The following is a 25,585-nucleotide window of genomic DNA, read 5'->3' as shown; positions in this document are numbered from 1 at the left end:
ATTACATTAATACATCTATTATTAATAAAAGCAAACTTTAAAAATGGAAAAGAGCTACTTAAAGGGATATTTAAAAATTAAAATTAAACTTTCATAAGTCAGATAAGGCATACAATTAAACACTTCTAGTATCAAGTTTACCGCTTTTTCGTGGTATGCTCAGGAGCGTGCATGTGTCTTATAAACTATATGTATAACATTGTTGGAATCACTGCTATCATATAGTGCTCGACGTGCATGCTCCTGAGTCTACCTCAGTATGCTTTCATGGAAAAAAAGAGTTTCAAAGAGTGATGTGAACTCATATAGAGGTAAATTGAAATTTTTTTTATTATTATTATATTTCCTATTGGACTCATAAAAGCAACATTTTTATTTCCATGTCCCTTGAATCACATTGTATAATGTAAATATATCCATAATTCTGTTTTTCAAAGCCATTTGTTTATGTTCATAAAAATGTAATCAAATGTGGGGTTATATTTCATTAGAGTATGCAACTATGACAAACTACTTAAAACGCCTCTTCCTAAGAAATACTTGAAGAACGACGAATTTTAATTATTATATGGTAATTTTTTTGTGAATTTCATAAATTAACTTATAACCACTCATGTTCTGTCTAAAAACATATAAGCTAATTAGCAGTGTGGTTCAGTTACATTCTAAAACAATCGTTTCCATGTGATTATATCCAGGTAGCAATACGGACGGATGCAGAATTAAACAGCTTCTTGTATAGGGCACAACACAAATGGTCGCTTTCAGGTCCAGAGTGTAACTATTTCTCTTTTGTACCTGATCGTCATATTCAGACAACTAAAAAGTAAATCAGATTACTTCAGTAACTGTGTAAGTCTATTGAATAGCTCCCTAACATATGGGGCAACTCTCCAAATCATCATGAATCATTTTCTGGGGACCCATGTCTCCCTATAGAGTCTTCTACGTTCTTAGAGAACAACTTTTGCTTTTTTAACTAGTTTAATCATTAATCATTCCAAGCCATAATCATTTATGCAAATGTATGCTAATGAGCATGGTCGGGTATTGTTTTTCCAGAAAAAGGTGGCAACCCTATATACGTTACACATGTATAGAATAACAATCCCGCTAGTCCTGCATATGAAGGAACATCATTTAAACATGTTAAACATATTTTTTTTTATGAAAAAGGTATAATTAGTGTTAATTTATTTAATTTTGAAATGAATGTCTGTGTACATCTGGACCTTAAAGGAACATTAAACACTAAATGTCATGCACCTCCCTTTAATTATGGGTGCTGCCATATTGGAACCTAGATTACGCTGTAGGTATCGGAAGGAGAGTTGCTGAACATCAGCACTTGAATGTAGTGAAAGGCAGATTTCAACATGGCGGAACCCATGACTAAAAGGAGGTGGGGAATACCCTCAATACTATGTTTATAAAATGTATTTAGTGTTTTATGTCCCGTTAAGGCCTGGTTGCTCTCTGTCTTCTTTATTAGTGGACACTGAAATACCTAAAATGATCAAAATTAAAATATTTTTCCCAACCTATGAACATAAAGTAAACAAAATCTGCAATACATTTAAAAAAAACAAACAAACATCTTTTAGATGCAAATAAAAGATATGTAGGGAGCGTAAAATGCTAATATTATTTAATTCAAATAATATGAATAATAATGATATTAATTGCAAATCTAAATGTAATCTTCCAGTAGTTGCACCTATGGTATATTTATCATGCTGTATCCCTGTCTGATTTTACTTAATGTATTACGATTACTAAGATCTTCCAGTAGATATTTTATATTTTATTAAATCCAATACATTATATGTACAGAATATTGCAAACCTTTGCTATATCCTCTTCTATAGTAACTCTTGTCTAAGGCAAGGATGGCCAACTGGCAGCCAAGGGACTCATGCGGCCCTCTGCATTTGTTTTTGTGGCCCCTGGGAAAAAAACAGAACTAAAAGTGTGCTCCAGTGTTTGCCATAAGTTTTGTTCCATCCTGGAAAAAGCATAACTACAAATGTGTTTCAGGGTGGCCAAAACTGAAAAGAATCATCTGGAGGGGAGAACAGCAAATAGGGGCTACACAGCATCCTTACCTATATCCTCTGTGTCATTAGACATTATAATCATTTGGGTGTTTAACAGTCATTCATTTATATGTTGGCCCTTAAAGGGACATGAAGCCCAATATTTTTCTTTCATGATTCAAATAAAGCCTACAACTTTCCAATGTACTTCAATTATTTTATTTGCTTCATTTTCTTGGTATCCTTTGTGGAAAAAGCATATCTGAATAGGCTCAGGAGGTGGGGTCTAGATGCTTATTGGTAGCTGCACATATATGCCTCTTGTTATTGGTTTACCAATGTGTTTAGCTAATTCCCAGTAGTGCATTACTGCTCCTTCAATAAAGGCTACCAAGAGAACTAAGCACAATTGTTAACAGAAGTAAATTTGAAAGTTGTTTAGAATTGTAAGCTTTATCTGTGTTAGACAGTTATCCATCAATGGGTCTAAGACATAGAGCAATATTCGGATTTATTAGCTCACATCTGTGTAACCATCTGCACATAAGCAGAAGTAGCGTTAAGAAGTAGACGCTTGATGATGAAAGAAGCTGAAGACTCCTCCTGATTAACCAAGACAGATGAATCAGGACATGACATACAAGTTTCATGGTTTTTAATTGGCTGAACTTGAGTCGCCTGAAAACTGTTCAACAAACATCACCATAAAGGTTCAGTATACTGTACATACTCATCATGTTAAAGAATCCTATCCAGTTTATCTTTTCAATGTTATTTACATTTGTTTTTCAACTTCCTCTGCTCTTTCAACTTTAAGATTTAACTGTTTTTTTCCCCTTGCTTTAGATTCTTCTGCTTCAAATGCTGACATTCTTTTAGCAGCCTTCATGTCTAATGAACGTATTTAAATCTACAATCATTTGTATGCGATTTTAAAACTTTTTGATATAAATTGTGGGGATCTGCAAAATAAGAGCTTGCAACTGATCAACAAATTTCATTCTTTGAATATTATTTTTTTCTTATTTTTTTCCACTGTTTCCTCACTTCTACTAATTAACTTCCAAGGTTGATATATGCTTAGAGTATTATTATTTTATATATAAATTTAATTGTATGTGTATGTATGTATATATATATGTGTATATATAAACACACACACACACATATATATATATATATATATATATATATATTTCTCTTGTTAAGTGTATCCAGTCCACGGATCATCCATTGCTTGTGGGATATTCTCCTTCCCAACAGGAAGTTGCAAGAGGATCACCCACAGCAGAGCTGCTATATAGCTCCTCCCCTAACTGTCATATCCAGTCATTCTCTTGCAACGCTCAACAAAGATGGAGGTCGTAAGAGGAGAGTGGTGTTTTATACTTAGTTTATTTCTTCAATCAAAGGTTCTTCAGGCAGTGGTTCCTTCCGCTTAATCCTGCCTTGTCCCTCCCATCATCCGTGTACTTTAGCTTTGGTATTGGTATCCCACAAGTAATGGATGATCCGTGGACTGGATACACTTAACAAGAGAAAACATAATTTATGCTTACCTGATAAATTTATTTCTTCTGTTAAGTGTGATCAGTCCACGGGTCATCATTACTTCTGGGATATTACTCCTCCCCAACAGGAAGTGCAAGAGGATTCACCCAGCAGAGTTGCATATAGCCCCTCCCCTCTACGTCACCCCCAGTCATTCTCTTGCACCCAACGACTAGATAGGATGTGTGAGAGGACTATGGTGATTTTATTTAGTTTATTTCTTCAATCAAAAGTTTGTTATTTTTTAATAGCACCGGAGTGTGTTATTCCTTCTCTGGTAGAGTTTGAAGAAGAATCTACCAGAGTTTTTTACTATGATTTTAGCCGGAGTTGTTAAGATCATATTGCTGTTTCTCGGCCATCTGAGGAGAGGTAAACTTCAGATCAGGGGACAGCGGGCAGTTTATTCTGCAAAAAGGTATGTAGCAGTTTTTATTTTCTAACAATGGAATTGCTGAGAAAATCCTGCCATACCGACATTATATCATGTATGTATAATTTACATTTTAGTATTCTGGGGAATGGTACTTCACTGGAATTACACTGTGTATATAAGATTTTAGCCTAATAGAAATACAACAGGCTTTTTAATAATTCTTAATTATGTTAAACGTTTTTGCTGGAATGTAAAATCGTTTTCATTTTCTGAGGTACTGGGTGAATAAAGATGTTTGGGCACTATTTTTCCACTTGGCAGTTGCTGGATCTAATTATGACAGTTTTTAATCTCTCTCACTGTTGTGTGTGAGGGGGTGGGACCTTTTTTGGCGCTTTTGCTACGCATCAAAAATTTCAGTCAAAAGTTCATTGTTTTTTCCTGCATGTTCCGGTTTATCTCTACAGAACCCAGGGATCTTCAAAGCTAATTTGAGGGAAGTAATCTAACAGAGCTGTAAGATTGTAGTTGACTGTGATAAAAAACGTTTATTCTTTAACTTTTTTATGCCTCAGGGTTAGTTATTTCTTGCTACTGGGTACAAGCCTTTGCTAAGTTGCATTTTGTTTTACAAAGCTGATTGATATTCAGTGCTTTTCAAGCACAGTTCGTTTTTTTCATTGTATTTTACTTGTATAGTATTTCCAAATTGCAAGTTTATTTGCTAGTTTGTTAAACATGTCTGATTCAGAAGATGAGACCTGTACTATTTGTACTAAAGCCAAGGTGGAGCCCAATAGAAATTTATGTACTAACTGTATTGATGCTACATTAAATAAAAGTCAATCTGTACAAATTGAACAAATTTCACCAAACAACGAGGGGAGAGTTATGCCGACTAACTCGCCTCACGTGACAGTACCTGCATCTCCCGCTCGGGACGTGCGCGATATGGCGACGCCAAGTACATCTGGGCAGCCATTACAAATAACATTACAAGATATGGCTACTGTTATGACTGAGGTTTTGGCTAAATTACCAGAACTAAGGGGCAAGCGTGATCACTCTGGAGTGAGAACAGAGTGCGCTGATAATGTTAGGGCCATGTCAGATACTGCGTCACAACTTGCAGAACATGAGGACGGAGAGCTTCATTCTGCGGCTGACGGTTCTGATCCAAACAGATTGGATTCAGATATTTCAAATTTTAAATTTAAGCTGGAAAACCTCCGTGTTTTACTAGGGGAGGTGTTAGCGGCCCTGAATGATTGTAACACAGTTGCAATACCCGAGAAAATGTGTAGGTTGGATAAATATTTTGCTGTACCAACAAGTACTGACGTTTTTCCTATACCTAAAAGACTAACTGAAATTATTACTAAGGAGTGGGATAGACCCGGTGTGCCGTTCTCACCCCCTCCAATATTTAGAAAGATGTTTCCAATAGACACCACCACACAGGATTTATGGCAAACGGTCCCTAAGGTGGAGGGAGCAGTTTCTACTTTAGCTAAACGTACCACTATCCCGGTAGAGGATAGCTGTGCCTTTTCAGATCCAATGGATAAAAAATTAGAGGGTTACCTTAAGAAAATGTTTGTTCAACAAGGTTTTATATTGCAACCCCTTGCATGCATTGCGCCGATCACGGCTGCAGCGGCATTCTGGATTGAGTCTCTAGAAGAGAATCTTGGTTCAGCTACGCTGGACGACATTTCAGACAGGCTTAGAGTACTTAAGCTATCTAATTCATTCATTTCGGAAGCCGTAGTACATTTAATTAAACTTACGGCTAAGAATTCCGGATTCGCCATTCAAGCGCGCAGAGCACTGTGGCTAAAATCCTGGTCAGCTGATGTAACTTCGAAGTCCAAATTACTTAATATACCTTTCAAGGGACAGACCTTATTTGGGCCTGGTTTGAAAGAAATTATCGCTGACATTACAGGAGGTAAGGGCCACGCCCTACCTCAAGACAAAGCCAAACCTAAGGCTAGACAGTCTAATTTTCGTTCCTTTCGGAATTTCAAAGCAGGAGCAGCATTATCTTCCACTACTCCAAAACAAGAAGGATCTGGTGCTCGCTACAGACAAGGCTGGAGACCTAACCAGTCCTGGAACAAGGGCAAGCAGGCCAGGAAGCCTGCAGCTGCCACTAAAACAGCATGAATTGAGGGCCCCCGATCCGGGATCGGATCTAGTGGGGGGCAGACTTTCTCTCTTCGCCCAGGCTTGGGCAAGAGATGTCCAGGATCCCTGGGCGCTAGAGATAATATCTCAGGGATACCTTCTGGACTTCAAACACTCTCCTCCAAGAGAGAGATTTCATCTGTCAAGGTTGTCGACAAACCAAACAAAGAAAGAAGCGTTTCTACGCTGCATACAAGAACTATTGTTAATGGGAGTAATCCATCCAGTTCCACGGTCGGAACAGGGACAAGGGTTTTACTCAAATCTGTTTGTGGTTCCCAAAAAAAGAGGGAACTTTCAGACCAATACTGGATTTAAAGATCCTAAACAAATTCCTAAGAGTTCCATCATTCAAAATGGAGACTATCCGGACAATTTTACCCATGATCCAAGAAGGTCAGTACATGACCACAGTGGACTTAAAGGACGCTTACCTTCACATACCGATTCACAAAGATCATTACCGGTATCTAAGGTTTGCCTTTCTAGACAGGCTTTACCAGTTTGTGGCTCTTCCATTCGGATTGGCTACAGCTCCAAGAATCTTCACAAAGGTTCTAGGTGCTCTTCTGGCGGTACTAAGACCGCTGGGAATTTTGGTAGCTCCTTACCTAGACGACATTCTGATACAAGCTTCAAGCTTTCAAACTGCCAAGTCTCATACAGAGTTAGTACTGGCATTTCTAAGGTCACATGGAACGAAAAGAAAAGTTCACTCGTTCCACTTACAAGAGTTCCCTTCCTGGGGACTCTTATAGATTCTGTAGAAATGAAGATTTACCTGACAGAAGACAGGTTAACAAGACTTCAAAGTGCTTGCCGCACCCTTCATTCCATTCAACACCCATCGGTGGCTCAATGCATGGAGGTAATCGGCCTAATGGTAGCAGCAATGGACATAGTGCCATTTGCTCGCTTACACCTCAGACCACTGCAATTGTGCATGCTAAGTCAGTGGAATGGGGATTACTCAGACTTGTCCCCTTCTCTGAATCTGGATCAAGAGACCAGAAATTCTCTTCTATGGTGGCTTTCTCGGCCACATCTGTCCAGGGGGATGCCATTCAGCAGACCAGACTGGACAATTGTAACAACAGACGCCAGCCTTCTAGGTTGGGGTGCCGTCTGGAATTCTCTGAAGGCTCAGGGACAATGGAGTCAGGAGGAGAGTCTCCTGCCAATAAACATTCTGGAATTGAGAGCAGTTCTCAATGCCCTCCTGGCTTGGCCCCAGTTGACAACTCGGGGGTTCATCAGGTTTCAGTCGGACAACATCACGACTGTAGCTTACATCAACCATCAGGGAGGGACAAGGAGCTCCCTAGCAATGATGGAAGTATCAAAGATAATTCACTGGGCAGAGTCTCACTCTTGCCACCTGTCAGCAATCTACATCCCGGGAGTGGAGAATTGGGAGGCGGATTTCTTAAGTCGTCAGACTTTTCATCCGGGGGAATGGGAACTTCATCCGGAGGTCTTTGCCCAAATACTTCGACGTTGGGGCAAGCCAGAGATAGATCTCATGGCGTCTCGACAGAACGCCAAGCTTCCTCGGTACGGGTCCAGATCCAGGGATCCAGGAGCAGTCCTAATAGATGCCCTGACGGCACCTTGGGACTTCAGGATGGCTTATGTGTTTCCACCCTTCCCGATGCTTCCTCGATTGATTGCCAGAATCAAACAGGAGAGAGCATCAGTGATTCTGATAGCACCTGCATGGCCACGCAGGACTTGGTATGCAGACCTGGTGGACATGTCATCCTGTCCACCTTGGTCTCTACCTCTGAAACAGGACCTCCTGATACAGGGTCCTTTCAAACATCAAAATCTAACTTCTCTGAAGCTGACTGCTTGGAAATTGAACGTTTGATTTTATCAAGACGTGGGTTTTCTGAGTCAGTTATTGACACCTTAATACAGGCCAGGAAGCCTGTTACCAGAAAGATTTACCATAAAATATGGCGTAAATACCTATATTGGTGTGAATCCAAAGGTTACTCTTGGAGTAAGGTTAGGATTCCTAGGATATTGTCTTTTCTACAAGAAGGTTTAGAAAAGGGTTTATCTGCTAGTTCATTAAAGGGACAGATCTCAGCTCTGTCTATTCTGTTACACAAACGTCTGTCAGAAGTGCCAGACGTTCAGGCTTTTTGTCAGGCTTTAGCGAGGATTAAGCCTGTGTTTAAGACTGTTGCTCCACCATGGAGTTTAAATCTTGTTCTTAACGTTTTACAGGGCGTTCCGTTTGAACCCCTCCATTCCATTGATATAAAGTTGTTATCTTGGAAAGTTCTATTTTTAATGGCTATTTCATCGGCTCGAAGAGTCTCTGAATTATCAGCCTTACATTGTGATTCTCCTTATTTGATTTTTCATTCGGATAAGGTAGTTCTGCGTACTAAACCTGGGTTCTTACCCAAGGTAGTCACTAACAGGAATATCAATCAGGAGATTGTTGTTCCATCTTTGTGTCCAAATCCTTCTTCAAAGAAGGAACGTCTTCTGCACAATCTGGATGTAGTTCGTGCCCTAAAATTTTACTTACAGGCAACTAAAGAATTTCGACAGACGTCTTCCCTGTTTGTCGTTTACTCTGGTCAGAGGAGAGGTCAAAAAGCTTCTGCTACCTCTCTCTCTTTTTGGCTTCGTAGCATAATACGTTTAGCCTATGAGACTGCTGGACAGCAACCTCCTGAAAGAATTACAGCTCATTCCACTAGAGCTGTGGCTTCCACTTGGGCCTTTAAGAATGAGGCCTCTGTTGAACAGATTTGCAAGGCTGCAACTTGGTCTTCGCTTCATACTTTTTCCAAATTTTACAAATTTGACACGTTTGCTTCCTCGGAGGCTATTTTTGGGAGAAAGGTTCTTCAGGCAGTGGTTCCTTCTGTATAAAGAGCCTGCCTATCCCTCCCGTCATCCGTGTACTTTTGCTTTGGTATTGGTATCCCAGAAGTAATGATGACCCGTGGACTGATCACACTTAACAGAAGAAAACATAATTTATGCTTACCTGATAAATTACTTTCTTCTGTAGTGTGATCAGTCCACGGCCCGCCCTGTTTTTTAAGGCAGGTAATTATTTTTAAATTATACTCCAGTCACCACTACACCCTTGGTTCCTCCTTTCTCGTTGGTCCTTGGTCGAATGACTGGGGGTGACGTAGAGGGGAGGGGCTATATGCAACTCTGCTGGGTGAATCCTCTTGCACTTCCTGTTGGGGAGGAGTAATATCCCAGAAGTAATGATGACCCGTGGACTGATCACACTACAGAAGAAAGTAATTTATCAGGTAAGCATAAATTATGTTTTCTCTTGTAGTGTATCCAGTCCACGGCCCGCCCTGTCCTTTTAAGGCAGGTCTAAATTTTAATTAAACTACAGTCACCACTGCACCCTATGGTTTTTCCTTTCTCTGTTTGTTTTCGGTCGAATGACTGGATATGACAGTTAGGGGAGGAGCTATATAGCAGCTCTGCTGTGGGTGATCCTCTTGCAACTTCCTGTTGGGAAGGAGAATATCCCACAAGTAATGGATGATCCGTGGACTGGATACACTACAAGAGAAATAAATTTATCAGGTAAGCATAAATTATGTTATATATATATATATATATATATATATATATATATGTATGTATGTGTGTGTGTATTTATTAAAGGGACACTGTGATTCACATAGAGCATGCATTTTTAAGCAACTTTCTAATTTACTCCTATTAAATATTCTTCATTCTCTTGGTATGTTTATTTGAAAAGCAAGAATGTAAGTTTAGATGCCGGCCCATTTTTGGTGAACAACCTGGGTTGTCCTTGCTGATTGGTCAGCACCAATAAACAAGTGCTGTCCATGTTCCTGAAGCAAACATTTGCTGTCTCCTTAGCTGAGATGCCTTCTTTTTCAAATAAAGATAGCAAGAGAACGAATTAAAATTGATAATAGAAGTAAATTAGAAAGTTGCTTAAAATTGCATGCTCTATCTGAATCATGAAAGAATAAATTTGGGTTCAGTGTCCCTTTAAGCAACAAAACTTATAGCCAAACAGTGGAAAAACCTGGAAAAAAAATTATATTTTTAACTTCTCATCTTTCTAACCTTTGTTGCCTCTAGATATCAAGCCATGCAAGTATTAACTGTGTATGTTCTGATATGTTAGTTATTGATTTTCTGCCACTAAAACTGTAGACATATACATGAAACAAGAGGGCTCAGAACAAACATATGCCCAGTAAACAGACACTCTCTGAGGAGCACACACACAGATAATTGACTTCATCATCAGTCATTACAAACAATCAAATACTGTATTGTGTGTTTGTGTATAAAGCCTCTCGTAATATGTGTGCAGTGCACATACAAATTCATTCTAAAATTCTGTGACACTAATTATAGAATCGATGAACCTGGTTTCATTTAGCAGACACATTTTGTTCAATTTGAATGGAATTATATAGTGCAATTGTGATACTTTTGAATGTACTTTTCAGTGTTTTCCTTTTAATGCTTGAAAACCAAGCACAAATCGAACTTAAATTATTGTCACTAATGACTCAATGATATAAAATTATATAGAAAAATATCACTATGGTTTACTAGTCAAGGTTAAAAAAAAAAAAAGTTACTAGTCCGGAGAGAAAATCTTAATACTTAGTGTTCAATCAAATGTTTTTACTTGTCCGTTGCAGGTTCGCACTGGCCCTGAACTAGTGGACTAGTGTAAATTTCCTCTTATTCTGGACTTTTAAGAAATAGCAGAAAAAAATACCCCACCCCCCTCTCCAAATATAATATTTTGTGGACTAGTAACTGCCCTCCTTGTTCAATAAACTGTAGGTATATTTTCGAGCCCTAATCTAAGTGTTGCTTTGAGTACGCTTATGCATTTGTTTAACTGTGTCTTTGTCATCCTTTCCTTAGTGTTGCTGTAGTATATTTAAAGGGACATTAAATAAATGCTAGATAGAATGATGTATTGAAAGCAAAGATTAGCCTTAGAATATGCAGATGTATAAACTAAGTTTCCTTCCTTGCATAGGCCAGTTAGGGACAGATCACTAGAGTCTGCAGCCAATGACTGTTGAATATAGCAATGATGTGGAATCTGCTGGCGTTCTATAAAAAATAAATCATAAAAATGTTAAGTCTAGAGTATAAATAGTGGATTCATAATGAACATGTAGAATTAAGTAATGTTATGGAAAATATAAGATATACTTTGATGTAATTGATGTTTCTTGAAGAAGCTAGGTGTTATCTGCAACGTGAGAAGGATCTCCTAGATGCATGTGCATTTTGTTTAACAAATTCATGCTGAATATTTTCATTGATTCATATAAGTCACTGCAAGTGAGAATTTTTTTTTTTATTCTCCCCCACCCTGCTCTTATTTCCATTCTAGTGCACCATCCTGGGAAGTGCATGTCTCAAACAAACTCAACCTTCACCTTCACCACCTGTCGGATTCTGCACCCATCTGATGAACTCACACGAGTCACTCCAAGGTAACATATATAGCAAAATTATTATGCAAAGGTATTATGCAAAGGTATTATGTCCCGTTACATACCAGCAGTTAACCAACCAGCTGGGGATTAAAGGATTTTTTTTAGTTTAAAATAAAATTAAATAAATTGAGAGTAACTTTATATTGAATAAATTCAATCTAAACATATTTCACAACAAAAAAGTAAATCTATTAACCTTCTTTTATTCACTTTTTTATTTTATTTATATAGAATGTAAATTAGCATTTGTTAGTATTTCAGTAGTTAGTGCATTCAGTGTATGATATGCTTCCAGCTCTCTACATTAAGGGGATATGAACCACTTTTTTCTTTCTTTCATTATTCAGATAGAGAATGCAATGTTTAAAAACTTTCCAATTTATTTCTGATATCTATTTTGCTTTTGTTCTTTTTATATCATTTGTCGAAAAGCATACTTGGTAGGCTCAGGAGCAGCAATACACTGCTGGGAGCTCGCTGCTGATTGGTGTCTCTACATATATGCCTCCTCTTATTAGCTTGCCTAATGTGCTCAGCTACCTCCCAGTTGTGTATTACCGCTATTTTAACAAAGGGTACCAAGAGAATGAAGCAAATTTGATGATAAAAGTAAATTAGAAAGTTGATTAAAATTGTATGTTCTATCTGAATCATGAAAGAAAACAAATTGAGTTTCATATATCTTTAAATTAGGGCATATTTAGTCATGCAATCTGTGTATTGAAAGTAAATGGGGTCTATATATTGCCACTCACCTTTTCAGTTAACCAGGAACTTTAGTTTTCTTAAGTGACCATTGCTCATAAAATTGCTTCTCTTTATTGATTTCAGTACTGATGAGTTATTTTGCATTGTGTTTCATATTTATGGGTCTCCGCTTCTATACTGGGTTGGTTTAGAGTAAATATTTCAGCTGCCTTAGCACATTTATATATATTTTATGGTTTCAAAACAAAAGGTCCAGGTGCCAATTAGATTGTGGTGCTTTATAAATGACGCTTATGGTCTGTAATCAATGTCCTAGGCTTAAAACATGTTAGGTCTGTTATTTTTTGTGCATTTTTTAATATATATGAATAAAATAGTTTTTATCTTACATTTTCAAAAGCATCATCTTTCATATTTTTATATCATGGCTACTATAATTTACATTAATTGCTTAACAAACTTTTAAATTTAATTTTGTATTTAATTCTTTCATTAGAACTATATTTTATAGCAGTTTCTGATGAATAAATAGCCAGCTCTAGTAGTTCATGTCATTACTAGATTGAGTTCTAATCAGTAATAAAATTAGCATTTAATTCTGGAAGTTACTCCTAAATAGGCAATATTGATAATGCTGGACTCTATTATTGGCTGACTATATGACCTTCACCACACAAGATCCCAGAAGGACAAAATAATACTGCAGATGGGTATTCTTGTTTTATGACTCACATTTCCAACCTTTTTGTTATCCTCAAAGATTGTTTTATAATGGTGCAAAACTATTTAGGTGTTCCCGTAAAATAGTGTTGGTTTCTTTGAGCATGCAGTCTTTATTTAGTCACATCTTCTCCAAAAATGTCTATACACATTTGCATACATTGTATGTTATTAATATTTAATATGCACATTATCATATAAGGGGTTCATTAAAGTGTTTTATACAAATTAATAAATGTAACCAACCAAAACATACCCTTAAAATAAGGACCCGGGGGCGTGTCCGGGCAGCGGCCATGAATGGTCGCAATACTAGCTGCTGAGCATTGGAATAATACAATCCGCCGTGTATTAAGAGGACTATCTGACAATCTGTGCCTATTCTACATTGCTTAGATTTTGTGAAGATCACTGCATCGTTTGATGCCTCTATTTCTGTATTGCCTGCAGCCTAGTCCAGACCGTTGAGACTTGGGCGGCCCGAATAGGGAAGGCCTCAACACCCACCCCGTTCACGCGGGTATAGAGTGAGCTATTCTCACTCATGCAACCACTAGGAGCTGAGTTATCTCCTTCTGCAATGGAGCTGCAGATATCTGAGAAAACCCTGCTATGCCTGTTTGAGGAGCATTTTCATAAGCTCCATTTATTAATTCAAAGGGGCTTTGGTGGCACCACTAACCTGAAAGCGTTAACACACGCTGGTCTGCCTCAGGAAGGGGTGAAACTCACTGAGGTGACAGAGTTTCCCCCTGATTCAACGCAGGAAGCTGAGAAATTTGTTGGAGACCGCACTGAGACTTTAGGGGTTTCAGTAATGGAGGATGTAGTCTTTCCGGATGCCACATCGCTGCTGAATGTTGGGGAGACTGTCCCCGCTGTTATCTACATGCAGAGTGGAGATCGGATTGCTCCTGAGGCAGCGAGCAACGTAGCTACACCAGCCTTAACATACCAGGGAGGCGCCTATCTACAACCAACGCCAGCTAACAAACCTTTGCTGCAGAGGGTTCTGAGTGGTGACTCAGCGAACATGACAAGCAGCAGAGAGAAAACCTTTCCCGTGCAGCCGGGTGATAAGATGTTACAGATTGTTGCTGAGGGGCCCCTCTCATCCTCCCGGTACTGTGTGCCTACGAGCAACGATATAGCGATCACGGCAAGTGGCAGCGAGAGAGTCTGTTCCGTGCAGCTGGTTGGTAAGACAACACAGATGGTTTCAGAGAAGCCCCTCACAATATTTCAGTACTGCATTCTAACTTTGATTAGGCCTGGGACAATTAGTGGGGCTCCAGTCATGGGCAACCTGACAGGCATAAACTATCAGCTACCTATGGATCTAGCTGGAATCGGCTGATAACTCATTACAGTACCGCTGAGCCGGTGGAGCCGGTCCTGTCTTAGGGGCCATTTCAGGGGCTAGGTGGACGCTGTCTGCTTTCCCTGTGTGTGAGAGACTACAGTGAAAGACTTGACCGAGATATTGCCTAAGTTAAAGGCTGACTATAGCATTATGTGTTTAAACCCCCTTGTTGCTGCTACATACATGGCTGTCTCTGCATGCATTCAAAGTTTATATGTAAATTATGTACACTTGTTAGTTTGTTTTGCTAAATTTGAGTCCATGTCACTTATGTTGAGTAAACGGATAAGTTTGATAAAACTGGTGTAACAGGGGCAGTAGAACAATATATTACCTGCCTAGAGATATCAGATTGTATTAACTTGGAGCCCTATTTCTAGACCAACCCTTAGCTAGTAAGATAGGGCACTTTGCTCCTCGGGGCATATTATTTAGCTAGCTTCCAAGAGCCCAATTCTCCCTAATTGCTTCTGATAATCTCACCCCCTTTGTGTTGCCTAGTCTGGTTCTCCAGGTCAGCTCCCATACTTTCAACACATTTTCTTATTTCCTGCAGGCGCTAGAGTCATAACCCATAAATTTTCATTGAAAGGATAAAAGCCTAGTTAACTTTATGCTTCAGGGCCCCGCAGCCTAACATGCTAGAATCTTGCGTCTGATGGTTTATTAGCTCCTAGTGGCTGTTTTGTTTGATTCCTATGATTATGTATGGGGTCCACAAGTGACCCAATTTGTTAGTTTTACTTATGAATTGAAAAACTGAGGTTAACTTTCATTTGAATAACTTGGTGATTAACTGTTTATTAAGTTTGGCATTCATTACGCATATTGTATTGTGGTTTTACTATACTTCAGTGACTGAATTTACATTTGCCTGTATCATTTATTTTTGTTTTAACCTCAATAAAAAAAAAATATTAAAAAAAAAAAATAAAAAAATAAGGACCCGTTGTAGATGTAAATATAAGGTTTGGTAACCCGTAAATAAAATAAAGGCCTAATAAAAAAAATGTGTCCAGATAAAATAGATTTTTGTTGTGTTATTGCTGATGAATGGTGGCATTTTGGAAATGTTGCAAGACTGTGTAATTTGATGGATCTGAGGCTTAAAGGGACACTGAACCCAAATGTTTTCTTTCATGATTCAGATAGAGCATGCAATTTTAAGCAACTTTCTAATTTACTCCTATTATAACATTTTCTTCATTCTCTTGGTATCTTTATTTGAAATGCAAGAATGTAAGTTAAGATGCCGGCCTATTTTTGGTGAACAACCTGGGTTTTTCTTGCTGATTGGTGGATAAATTCACCCACCAATAAACAAGTGCTGTCCAAGGTTCTGAACCAAAAAATTGCTTAGATGCCTTCTTTTTCAAATAAAGATAACAAGAGAACAAATAAAAATTGATAATAGGAGTAAATTAGAAAGTTGCTTAAAATTGCATGCTCTATCTGAATCACAAAAGAAAAAAAAAATTGGGTTCAGTGTCCCTTTAAAGGAGAATCTGGAGATAAAGGTCAGTAGATATAATGGCAGCATTGTCAACAGGTATACTGTAGGTGGAGATGGGGGTGTTGAGCTTTAGGTTGAGATAGCAGGCAGTCATTTTATATCACAAGATAGAAGCATACTGGTACTTAAGGGGCCATTATAGTAAAAAAAAAAAATACATTCTCTAAATTTTTAGATGCTGCACAGTAAGTAGCTAGCACTCAGTCTAATTTTTTAGACCCTTTAATACTCTGATCCTTTGTGGGGGTTAAACACATAGTAGAAGTAACGTACTGTGCTAGTCATACGACTCGGCTATGTGACTAGCGCCTCTAATTTGATCAGTCGCAGTTTTCACACAACCAACAATGCTCTGACCATCCTGAGCGGTACTTCTACATTGCAAAGGGTTAAAAATATACCATTAAAAGGTTGGTAGTCCTTAAAGGGACACTAAACCCAAATAATTCTCTCATGATTCAAGTAGAGAATACAATTTTAAACAACATTCCAATTTACTTGTATTATCTAATTTGCTTCATTCCTTAGATATTGTTTGCTGAGGAAATAGCAATTCACATGTGTGAGCCAATCACACAAGGCATCTATGTGCAGCAACCAATCAGCAGCCACTGGGCTTATCTAGATATGATTTTCAGCAAAGTAAAGCAAGAGAATTAAGCAAATTAGATAATAGAAGTAAATTAGAAAGTTGTTTAAAATTGTACTCTTTCTAAATCTTGAAAGAAAAAAATTGGGTTTCATGTCTCTTTAAAATATCTAAAGTATAAAACACTATAACAGCTATTACATTGAAGCATATTCCTGTACCTGTATGTATTTTTGAACTTTTACTCTTTTTATGATAGGCAACTGATGTAACCCTTTCTGGACCCACCAATATCAGTATGGCTTAAACATCATATAGGTATAAAGTGACTAAAATAATCCAGGACTCTGCAACATACTGGCACCCCATAAAACTGAGAGGCTAATCCCTTTGTGGTCTAATCCTATTCCAGGATACACTCTGAAGAGACAGCAGGCTTTCTGTGGTGGTAATGTTCGGATAAAATGTATCCATATTTCTGACTCCATTTTACCTTCATTATCTTTTTGAGCCTAGGCTAGCACTTTTACCAGAGGTAAATCTTTGGCACATGCATTTTATATTGAATTGCATCTTAATTATTTGAATTGTTATGAGCAGTTTTGCTTTGTACTGTGAACCTGCTGTTGATTGTATTATGGGTCTCAAGGCCTTTAGGGAAGAAGCTGAGGTAATTAGATCTTGTGACATGATTATGTTAATATAATGTTGCTGACGTTTCATTGTTTCCCGGCATTGGGTGCTTTTGTATTAATCACAGCAATGTGTTAGCAGATTACTGCAGCAAGCTCAGATGTCATCCATGCGGCTCTGACTGCTGTGCCTGCTTCTTGTTGAGTGCACTTTTAGTCCTTACTAAGTTGCCTATTTGTTGAGAGAGGAATTGTGATTTTTTTTTGATTATGTCTCTGGAGGTTTCTCCTTAGGTCTCTCTTTTCTTGAAGCAGTTTTGGTCATCTTGCAGGGATGTCTCTTGGGTATAACCCTGAGTTCACATACTTCTGAAATCAACATTACAGCAATTACTGTGCCAATGTATTTCTCTAATTGCAAACCAGTCTCCTAGTTGTGCGTCTAGGAGCATTCCAGTTCTACTTCCCATAGGAAACTTAAATGCAGATCCTTGGTAGGAAGGATTGCATTGTGCTGATGGTTTTGATGGAAGACATTTTGGATGTAGTTCCATTAGATGAATGGATTCACACTTCATACTTCTTGTCTTACTGACCACAGATTTCTGTCATTAGGTGAGGCTCTCATTCTTTAGGCGATTGAAAAATCCTGGCTATTTTTTGGTTGCATCAGTAAATTGATAGAATATGGATATTGAATTTATATATAAATGTTAGGGTTTAAAAGTTTGGGTTAATTTAGCTACTTAAAGGGGCAGTCTAGTCAAAATTAAACTTTCACGATTCAGATAGGGTATGCAATTTTAAACAACTTTCCAATGTACTTTTACATAAAATTTGCTTTGTTCTTTTGGTGTTCTTTGTTGAAAACTAAAACTAGGTAGGCTGATATGCTAATTTCTAACTCCTTGAAGGCTGCCTCCTTATCTCAATGCACTTTGACAGTTTCACAGATACAGTGCTAGTTCATGTGCTATATAGAGACCGTTGTGCTCACTGCTGTGGATTTATTTATGAGTCAGCACTTATTAGTTAAAATGAAAGTCTGTCAAATGAACTCAAATAAGGGGGCTGTCAGAAGATGCTTAGATACAAGGTAATCACAGATGTAAAAAGTGTATTAATATAACTGTGTTGGTTATGCAAAACTTGGGAATGGGTAATAAACTGATTATCTTTTTAAACAATAAAAAATCTGGAGTAGACTGTCCCTTTAAGGGGGTTGTAAATATTATTCCTTGGAGGAATATTTTCTGTGTTTTTTGAGGTGCTTGGAATAGTAATACAAGGCAATCTTTTTGTAAACACATTATTTCAAATATTGAATCTTTAAAGGGACAGTCTACACCAGAATTGTTATTGTTTTAAAATATAGATAATCCCTTGTTTACCCATTCCCTAGTTTTGCATAACCAACACAGTTATATTTATATATTTTTTACCTCTGTGATTATCTTGTATCTAAGCCTCTGCAGACTGCCCCTTTATTTGTTCTTTTGACAGACTTGCAGTTTAGCCAATCAGTGATGGCTCCCAGGTTACTTCACGTGCACGAGCACAGTATTAGCTATATGAAAAACATGGACTAACACCCTCTAGTGGTTAAAAACCTGTTAAAATGCATTCTTAAGAGGCGGCCTTCAAGGTCTAAGAAATTAGCATATGAACCTCTTAAGTTAAGCTTTCAACTAAGAATACCAAGAGAACAAAGAAAAATTGGTGATAAAAATTACATGCCCTATCTAAATCATGAAAGGTTTTTTTGGACTAGACTGTCCCTTTAAATGCATAAAAAAAAAAAAGAATTAAATATGTTGTTCCTGTTGGATTGCTTTTACCTGCCATTTTTATATTTAGGGGGATTTGTAAATCTGAAATTGGTGTTCTTGGGCGAAGGTTGAAAGGGTTTTTGCCTCAGTCTGTCATTATTTTTAAAACAAAATGATAAAGATTCTGTTTTATTTTTTTTCTTCCTGTAATCCTATCTATATTCTTTTTGGCAGGTTTGGTGGATGTTCTTTAGGCTGATCTAACATGCTTTAGGATCATCTAATCACTATGTTTTCCTTCATGCCCTCCATAGATTTTGGTTGTCTGCCACCTCAGTCAGATACCTGCTAAAATCATATAAATTCTGTATGGTAGACTCTGTATATGAGGTGGTGTTTCAGGATAATCCTGTTAAAGGGACAGTCTGCTCCAGAATTATTGTTGTTTAAAAAGATTTATAATCCCTTAATTACCCATTCCCCAGTTTTGCATAACCAACACAGTTCTATTAATATACTTTTTACATCTGTGATGACCTTGTATCCTAAGCCTCTGCACACTGCCCCTTATCTCAGGGCTTTGGACAGACTTGCATTTTAGCCAATCAGTGCTGACTCATAAGTAACTCCACGGGAGTGAGCACAATGTTATTTATATGGCATACATGAACTAGCGCTGTCTAGCTGTATAAAACTGTCAAAATACACTGAGCAAGAAGGCAGTCTTCAAGGGCTTCTAAATTAGCATATGAGCCTACCTAGGTTTAGCTTTCAACAAAGAATACCAAGGGAACAATGCACATTTGAGGATAACGGCAATCTCAAAACTTTTTTTAAAATTTCATGAAAGTTTAATTTTGACTAGACTGTCCCTTTAAGAAGATTTTGCGAAAGCTCACCTTGCCCTAAGCACTTTTTTCTTTTCTTTTATGCATATTTTGTGTATGTCCTCATTGATCTCAGTTTAATCAGTAGACCGTTATGGTATGAGGACATAGCCAGGTGAATGGTCTTATCTGTTTTGTTTTGGAACCCTCTTTTCTATCACCTTCAATTTTGTATTTCCTACTGTAATTCCCTCCAGTTGTCTTTTTCCTCTACAAAAGCTCCCTTTTAACCAACCACAGGTAGATCTGTTCCCCCCAACAGTCCTCTCACCACACACACTCACAGGTCCCCCCATTCTTTTCCCCCCAATTCAGAACTCTTTCTCCCTTCAAATCCACTTGTCTGGGCAGGAATATTTAATGTAGCCGTCATGCAGTAACCATTTAAATTTAGCAACATAGAGGTCATTTCGAGCAGATTTTATAGATGTCATTAGCAGCAATGAATTTCATGGGATTTGCTATTAAAATTTGAAATGTACATTGTTGTGGTTCAATTTTGAACCGAAGCGTTTCTGCAAAATGCATGAAAATGCTTTTAGGAAAATCCAGTGTTTAAGTGATAACTTTTACAAAAAAGTAAATATAAAAGGTCAATAGCATGCCTGGATATAATGAGGTCGAGCAGCCCACGATTAATTAGCAATGAACCACCATCAGGTGCACAGTGTGTGAATAAGCATAAAAAAAAACTATAAACACAAACTGGTCCACTTAAGGCCAATGTTTGAAGTCTTTAAAGGGACAGTCTAGTCCAAAAAAAACTTTCATGATTTAAGATAGGGCATGTAATTTTAAACAATTTTCCAATTTACTTTTATCACCAATTTTTCTTTGTTCTCTTGGTATTCTTAGTTGAAAGCTTAACTTAGGAGATTCATATGCTAATTTCTTAGACCTTGAAGGCCGCCTCTTAAGAATGCATTTTAACAGGTTTTTCACCACTAGAGGGTGTTAGTTCATGTTTTTCATATAGATAACACTGTGCTCGTGCACGTGAAGTTACCTGGGAGCCATCACTGATTGGCTAAACTGCAAGTCTGTCAAAAGAACAAATAAAGAGGCAGTCTGCAGAGGCTTAGATACAAGATAATCACAGAGGTAAAAAATATATAAATATAACTGTGTTGGTTATGCAAAACTAGGGAATGGGTAAACAAGGGATTATCTATCTTTTAAAACAATAACAATTCTGGTGTAGACTGTCCCTTTAAGTAACATTTATCTAAAGAGTACAATAAATATTACTATATAATGCCAGCTAACTTACTATGAGTGTGCCATATCTATAGGGCTGAATACAGGTGGCCCTCGATTTACGCCGGTTCAATTTGCGCCGTTTCAGAATAACAACCATGTGACTGCTATTGAAAGGCATTGAGAAGCATTGCATTGATTAAAATAGCCAGTAGGTGGAGCTGTCCGCTTGTGTTGCAGCAAAGATATGCAAAGCCAAGCACACAAACAGGCTGGAATTAATTAGTCTAGCTAGACATGAGATATCGAGCAGCTTTCATAGGAACAAGATCTTCCTGTCTATAATTCAGTCCAGATTGGAATGCATAGAAAGAACTGTTTGCAGAAAAATGCAAGTAAAGTCTGTGTTGTGTGATTATTTCATAAGGTTTATAATGCAGTTTAGCAAATGTTTTTGTTCATTTAACTTAGTTTAATTATATATTGTGTTGTGTGATTATTTGATACTGTTTATAATGCTGTTTAGCATTTAAAGTCTTCATTTCAAAGCTTTAAAAATAATGTATTAGGTGTTACTTATGACAATTTTGAGAGGGGTTTGGAACCTAACTCCCTCACTTCCCATTGACTTACAATATAAACTGGGTTTCAATTTACAACTGTTTCGATTTACAACCATTCCTTCTGGAACCTAACCCCGGCGTAAACTGAGGGCTACCTGTATACACACATGTTTTTCTGATATTAGCATTATGAAAATGTGTTGCTTATGGTTAAAAAAAAATAATATATGCTTAAAGCAGAAGATATCTTTATGGCCAGAGATCATTCTTTATTTTATGAAATCAAACCAAAACCAAGGTAAACATTTTCTACAGGGACAAGTTTGACAATTAAAAGTACTTTCACTGTAAAACTGATGGTGTACTGAGCTTTTCACTCTTTAAATTGTAATTTCTATACTTTTTTGGTATCCATTCTACAGCAATACAAAACATGCAGCTGGTTTATGGGTTAATAATGTTTTCTATTAAATCAAGGCTAGGTTAGTGCCATTTTGCAGTGAGCTAATTGGTGGTGCATCCGTTGTGGGCTTTATGAATGTGCAACTCTCCCAATCCGTTCTGTAAATACATAACACTATGTAGAAGACCTGTTTAACTATGCCTGGTTCTTCACAGGTCTTTTGAGGAAGAGGATGAAACCACAATATATCAAGTTTTGCTGAGAGGAGATATAGGGCAGACACTATGACTGAGCGTGACAGGGGTGAGCCACTGGTGTCTGTACTAGTAGAGGCACTCTAGAAAGAATGGTGTGACACCAGCTAATCCTGGCTATGTAGATACTCTCCTAATCCTAACACAACTAAAGCATCATGTATCTTCCTAACTATTTTATGTAGGGTCCTTATAACACTTGCTAACCTGTGACTTATTTTGTAAAGATTAGGTTTAGCTATTGCACGTGCATGGAAGGAATACGGACAAGCATGCAAAACGGTTCTATCATGTGAAAAATAAACTTACAACAACGTCTCCTCTTATCGAATTAGGTCACTCTCTGAAGGAATTCTCAATGTACTATAAACCGATTTTGCCTATTGTGTCTCTAAGCACAGATATGCAGTCATTCTTTTACTTTATGTACACTGAGAAAATGCACATAATATTATAGTTATGAAAACATGTTCTTAATAAATTTGATATCCTGTCTTGTTTAAAATATGCATTAATGTGAAGGTAAACTTTGGTGAATGAAAGCCCATTTTTTAAAAATACTATTAAAAACATAGGCACTTTCATTCATCAAAGTTTACAAAGCAGCCGTTTTGTTAAAAAAAATTACCTTTTTTTCTTTTCACAGCCAGAGCAGCTTCCCCCACATAGAGATCCTCTATTCACACGTCAGCAATGACTAATCCTGCTTCCTCCAATGAATTTCATTATTAAACTATTGCAGATATTTTATAGCAGAATTCAAAAAATGCAAACAAAGAAGTCTTAACAACAGCCTATTTATTTTTTTATTAACCCTTCAAGGTGTGGCATCAGGTTTTATTTCAGTAACATTGTTTGTGGTGTGGCTTGACAGCACATGCTGTAATTTGTATATTGCGTGTTTGGTATCATGGTCTAGGACATATGTGCATGCATTATTATTATTATTATTATTAGAAGCTATAATGTGGATATCAAAACACAAATGTTGTGGGGAGTAGATTTTAGAATTACCTTCATATAATTTGCTGTAAAATGTTTACTTAAGCAAATAATATAATTGCAATGCATCCTCATTATTTGTTTAGCTTGTTTGCGGCAAAATACCTGTGAAATGTATCTTTATTGTGTGTTAGACTAGCTTCAGAGAGGGTGGAGTGCATACTGTGTACTTGCATATGCCAAAGCTCAATATAGGGGATTATTTACATTTGAATCTAATTGGTTACAGGATAAACTTCTTCAACTTGGTTTTTAAGGGACTGCAAACTAAGTTAACCAGTTACAGAGGCACAACAGTCAGAAATAAAGGGATAGGAAAGTAAAAAAATAAGCTCTTTGATTCAGATAGAACATGTAATTTTAGGACACTTTAAAAATCACTTCAATTATCAAATTTACTTTGTTCTTGTGAAATCTTTTCTTGAAAGAAATATTTACATATCCTCAGCAGCAGCTGCAATGCAGTACTGGGAGCTAGCTGGTGATTGGTGGCTTCACGTATTTCTCTTGTCATTGACTAGATGTGTTTAGCTAGCTAATATTGAAGCATTTTAATGTTACTTTTAAATCCCTTTACATTTTAATGGAAAGATAGAGCACACAATTTTGAGAGTTTACATTTTGCTTTGTTCTCTTGGTGTCATTTGTTGAAAAGCATACATAAGGGGTGTATATATATATATCACTATGCGAAAATGAATCCACCCTCCAAGGACTTCCACCTGGGTGCTTGCTCTTGTAAAATATCAAAAAACAAACTGCAACACTCACCGGATATTCACAAAATCTGCCTAAACAATGTATTTACGTTTCTAGGATATATAATCCTCTTCTTCAGGTTCAGGTTGAAAAACTGATATTTTTGGTAACTTAAAATTCAGATTGATTGCCATTTGTATATGTACAATCAGTACACGTAAAAATATATCTGCATATTTACAATATATTAGAAAATGATAAAAGGGTAGGAAAGCCAAAATTAAACGTGATTCAGATTGAGCATGTCATTCTAGGATATTTTTAAAGTCAAATTTACTTTGTTCTCTTCGTATCCTTGAAAAATATGTACATATCCTACATTGTTGGGAGCTAGCTGGCGATTGGTGGCTGCACAGATTTGTCTCTTGTCATTGGCTCATCAGATGTGTTCATATCAAAGCATTTTATTTTTGCACTTTCATTTCCCTTTAATTAAACACAAAAATTCAGTGTAATATATATATATATATATATATATATATATATATATATATATATATATATATATATATATATATATATATATATATATATATAGGCAAAAAGAGTCAGTTGCACTCTCACAAACAGTTCTCCAAGGGCCAGGGTGCTAGAGTAGTTGAAATGTAGCAAAACAGGAAACAGCACTCTCTGGACTTAAGTAAAAAACAAGTAGTTTATTCAGTAACGTTTCGGGGAATGCTCCCCTTCATCAGACCAACAACATACAAGTGAAGCAAACATTTAAGCATACACAAACCCCTCCCCCTAGTGCAAAAAACCGCCAAAAATGGTTGCCATAGCAACCAAACAACCAGTTCAAAGTAAATACATTTACCAATGCAACAATGACATCAAAGAAACCAGATCATTATGGTTAATTAGCATCAGGTCAATTAGCAAATCAACACATCATCCTACCACATAATACACCTGCTGTATATTAGTACTTCTAATACCCCAGTGGCAGTGTGTCCTTTTAAAGAGACATATCACAATATTATTAGCTAAGTACAGGAAAACAAGAATGTGTAGAAAAAAGGGGTTGAAAAAACGTTTAGTTAAACATCGGCACCTCATCATATTGAAATGCAATTCACGTAATGCACTTATAGTTAATGCCTAACTCATAATACCCGTACTACATAGTCAAGGGTCATGTGTACCATTAATGCTATAGACGCCAATAACAGCAAACTCGTTATTCAGATACCTCAAACGATGTGACCGTATTACATGCACAAAGTGTAGCACGACCTATGTAGTCACCCTGTTCAGCATCGGACCAACCTCGCGCTGAATCTAGCACAGTTACTAGCGGAACAACAAGGGTTATGCGCATGCGTGTAAACCCGGCGCAGTCCGGCCCCCAATGCTCCAGCTAGGTACCCAATAGGATAGAAAGGACAAGCCCCCACACCGGACAAACAGAGTTATTAAAATGGCATGGTAAGAGGGTGGGCCCCAAGGTACTACTAAGGGAAGGAAGGGTCCGGGTCATGAACGTAATAAATGCAGCAGGATATGCAGTAGAAGATAGTACAACACACCTAATACCCAGATAACAGGAGTCACCCACTTAGGTGT

At 37.4% G+C, this 25,585-nt stretch overlaps 1 protein-coding gene across 5 annotated transcripts in view; it reads left to right on the top strand.

The window, feature by feature from the left end:
* TRAK1 (trafficking kinesin protein 1) overlaps nt 1-25,585 on the top strand; it is a 353,264-nt gene that overhangs the window by 309,387 nt on the left and 18,292 nt on the right. For 3 of the 5 annotated variants that reach the window (XM_053714340.1, XM_053714338.1, XM_053714339.1), the window contains one exon: nt 11,555-11,657. In XM_053714340.1, coding sequence (XP_053570315.1) covers nt 11,555-11,657 — 103 coding nt within the window. Of the gene's footprint in view, nt 1-11,554; nt 11,658-22,219; nt 22,308-25,585 lie in introns of all 5 variants that reach the window. The other 2 variants (XM_053714342.1, XM_053714341.1) reach the window with 1 other exon arrangement.

This window comes from Bombina bombina, chromosome 5 (assembly GCF_027579735.1).
Source record: "Bombina bombina isolate aBomBom1 chromosome 5, aBomBom1.pri, whole genome shotgun sequence".
Taxonomy (NCBI): Eukaryota; Metazoa; Chordata; class Amphibia; order Anura; family Bombinatoridae; genus Bombina; species Bombina bombina.
This window is presented reverse-complemented; position numbering and strand designations above follow the sequence as displayed.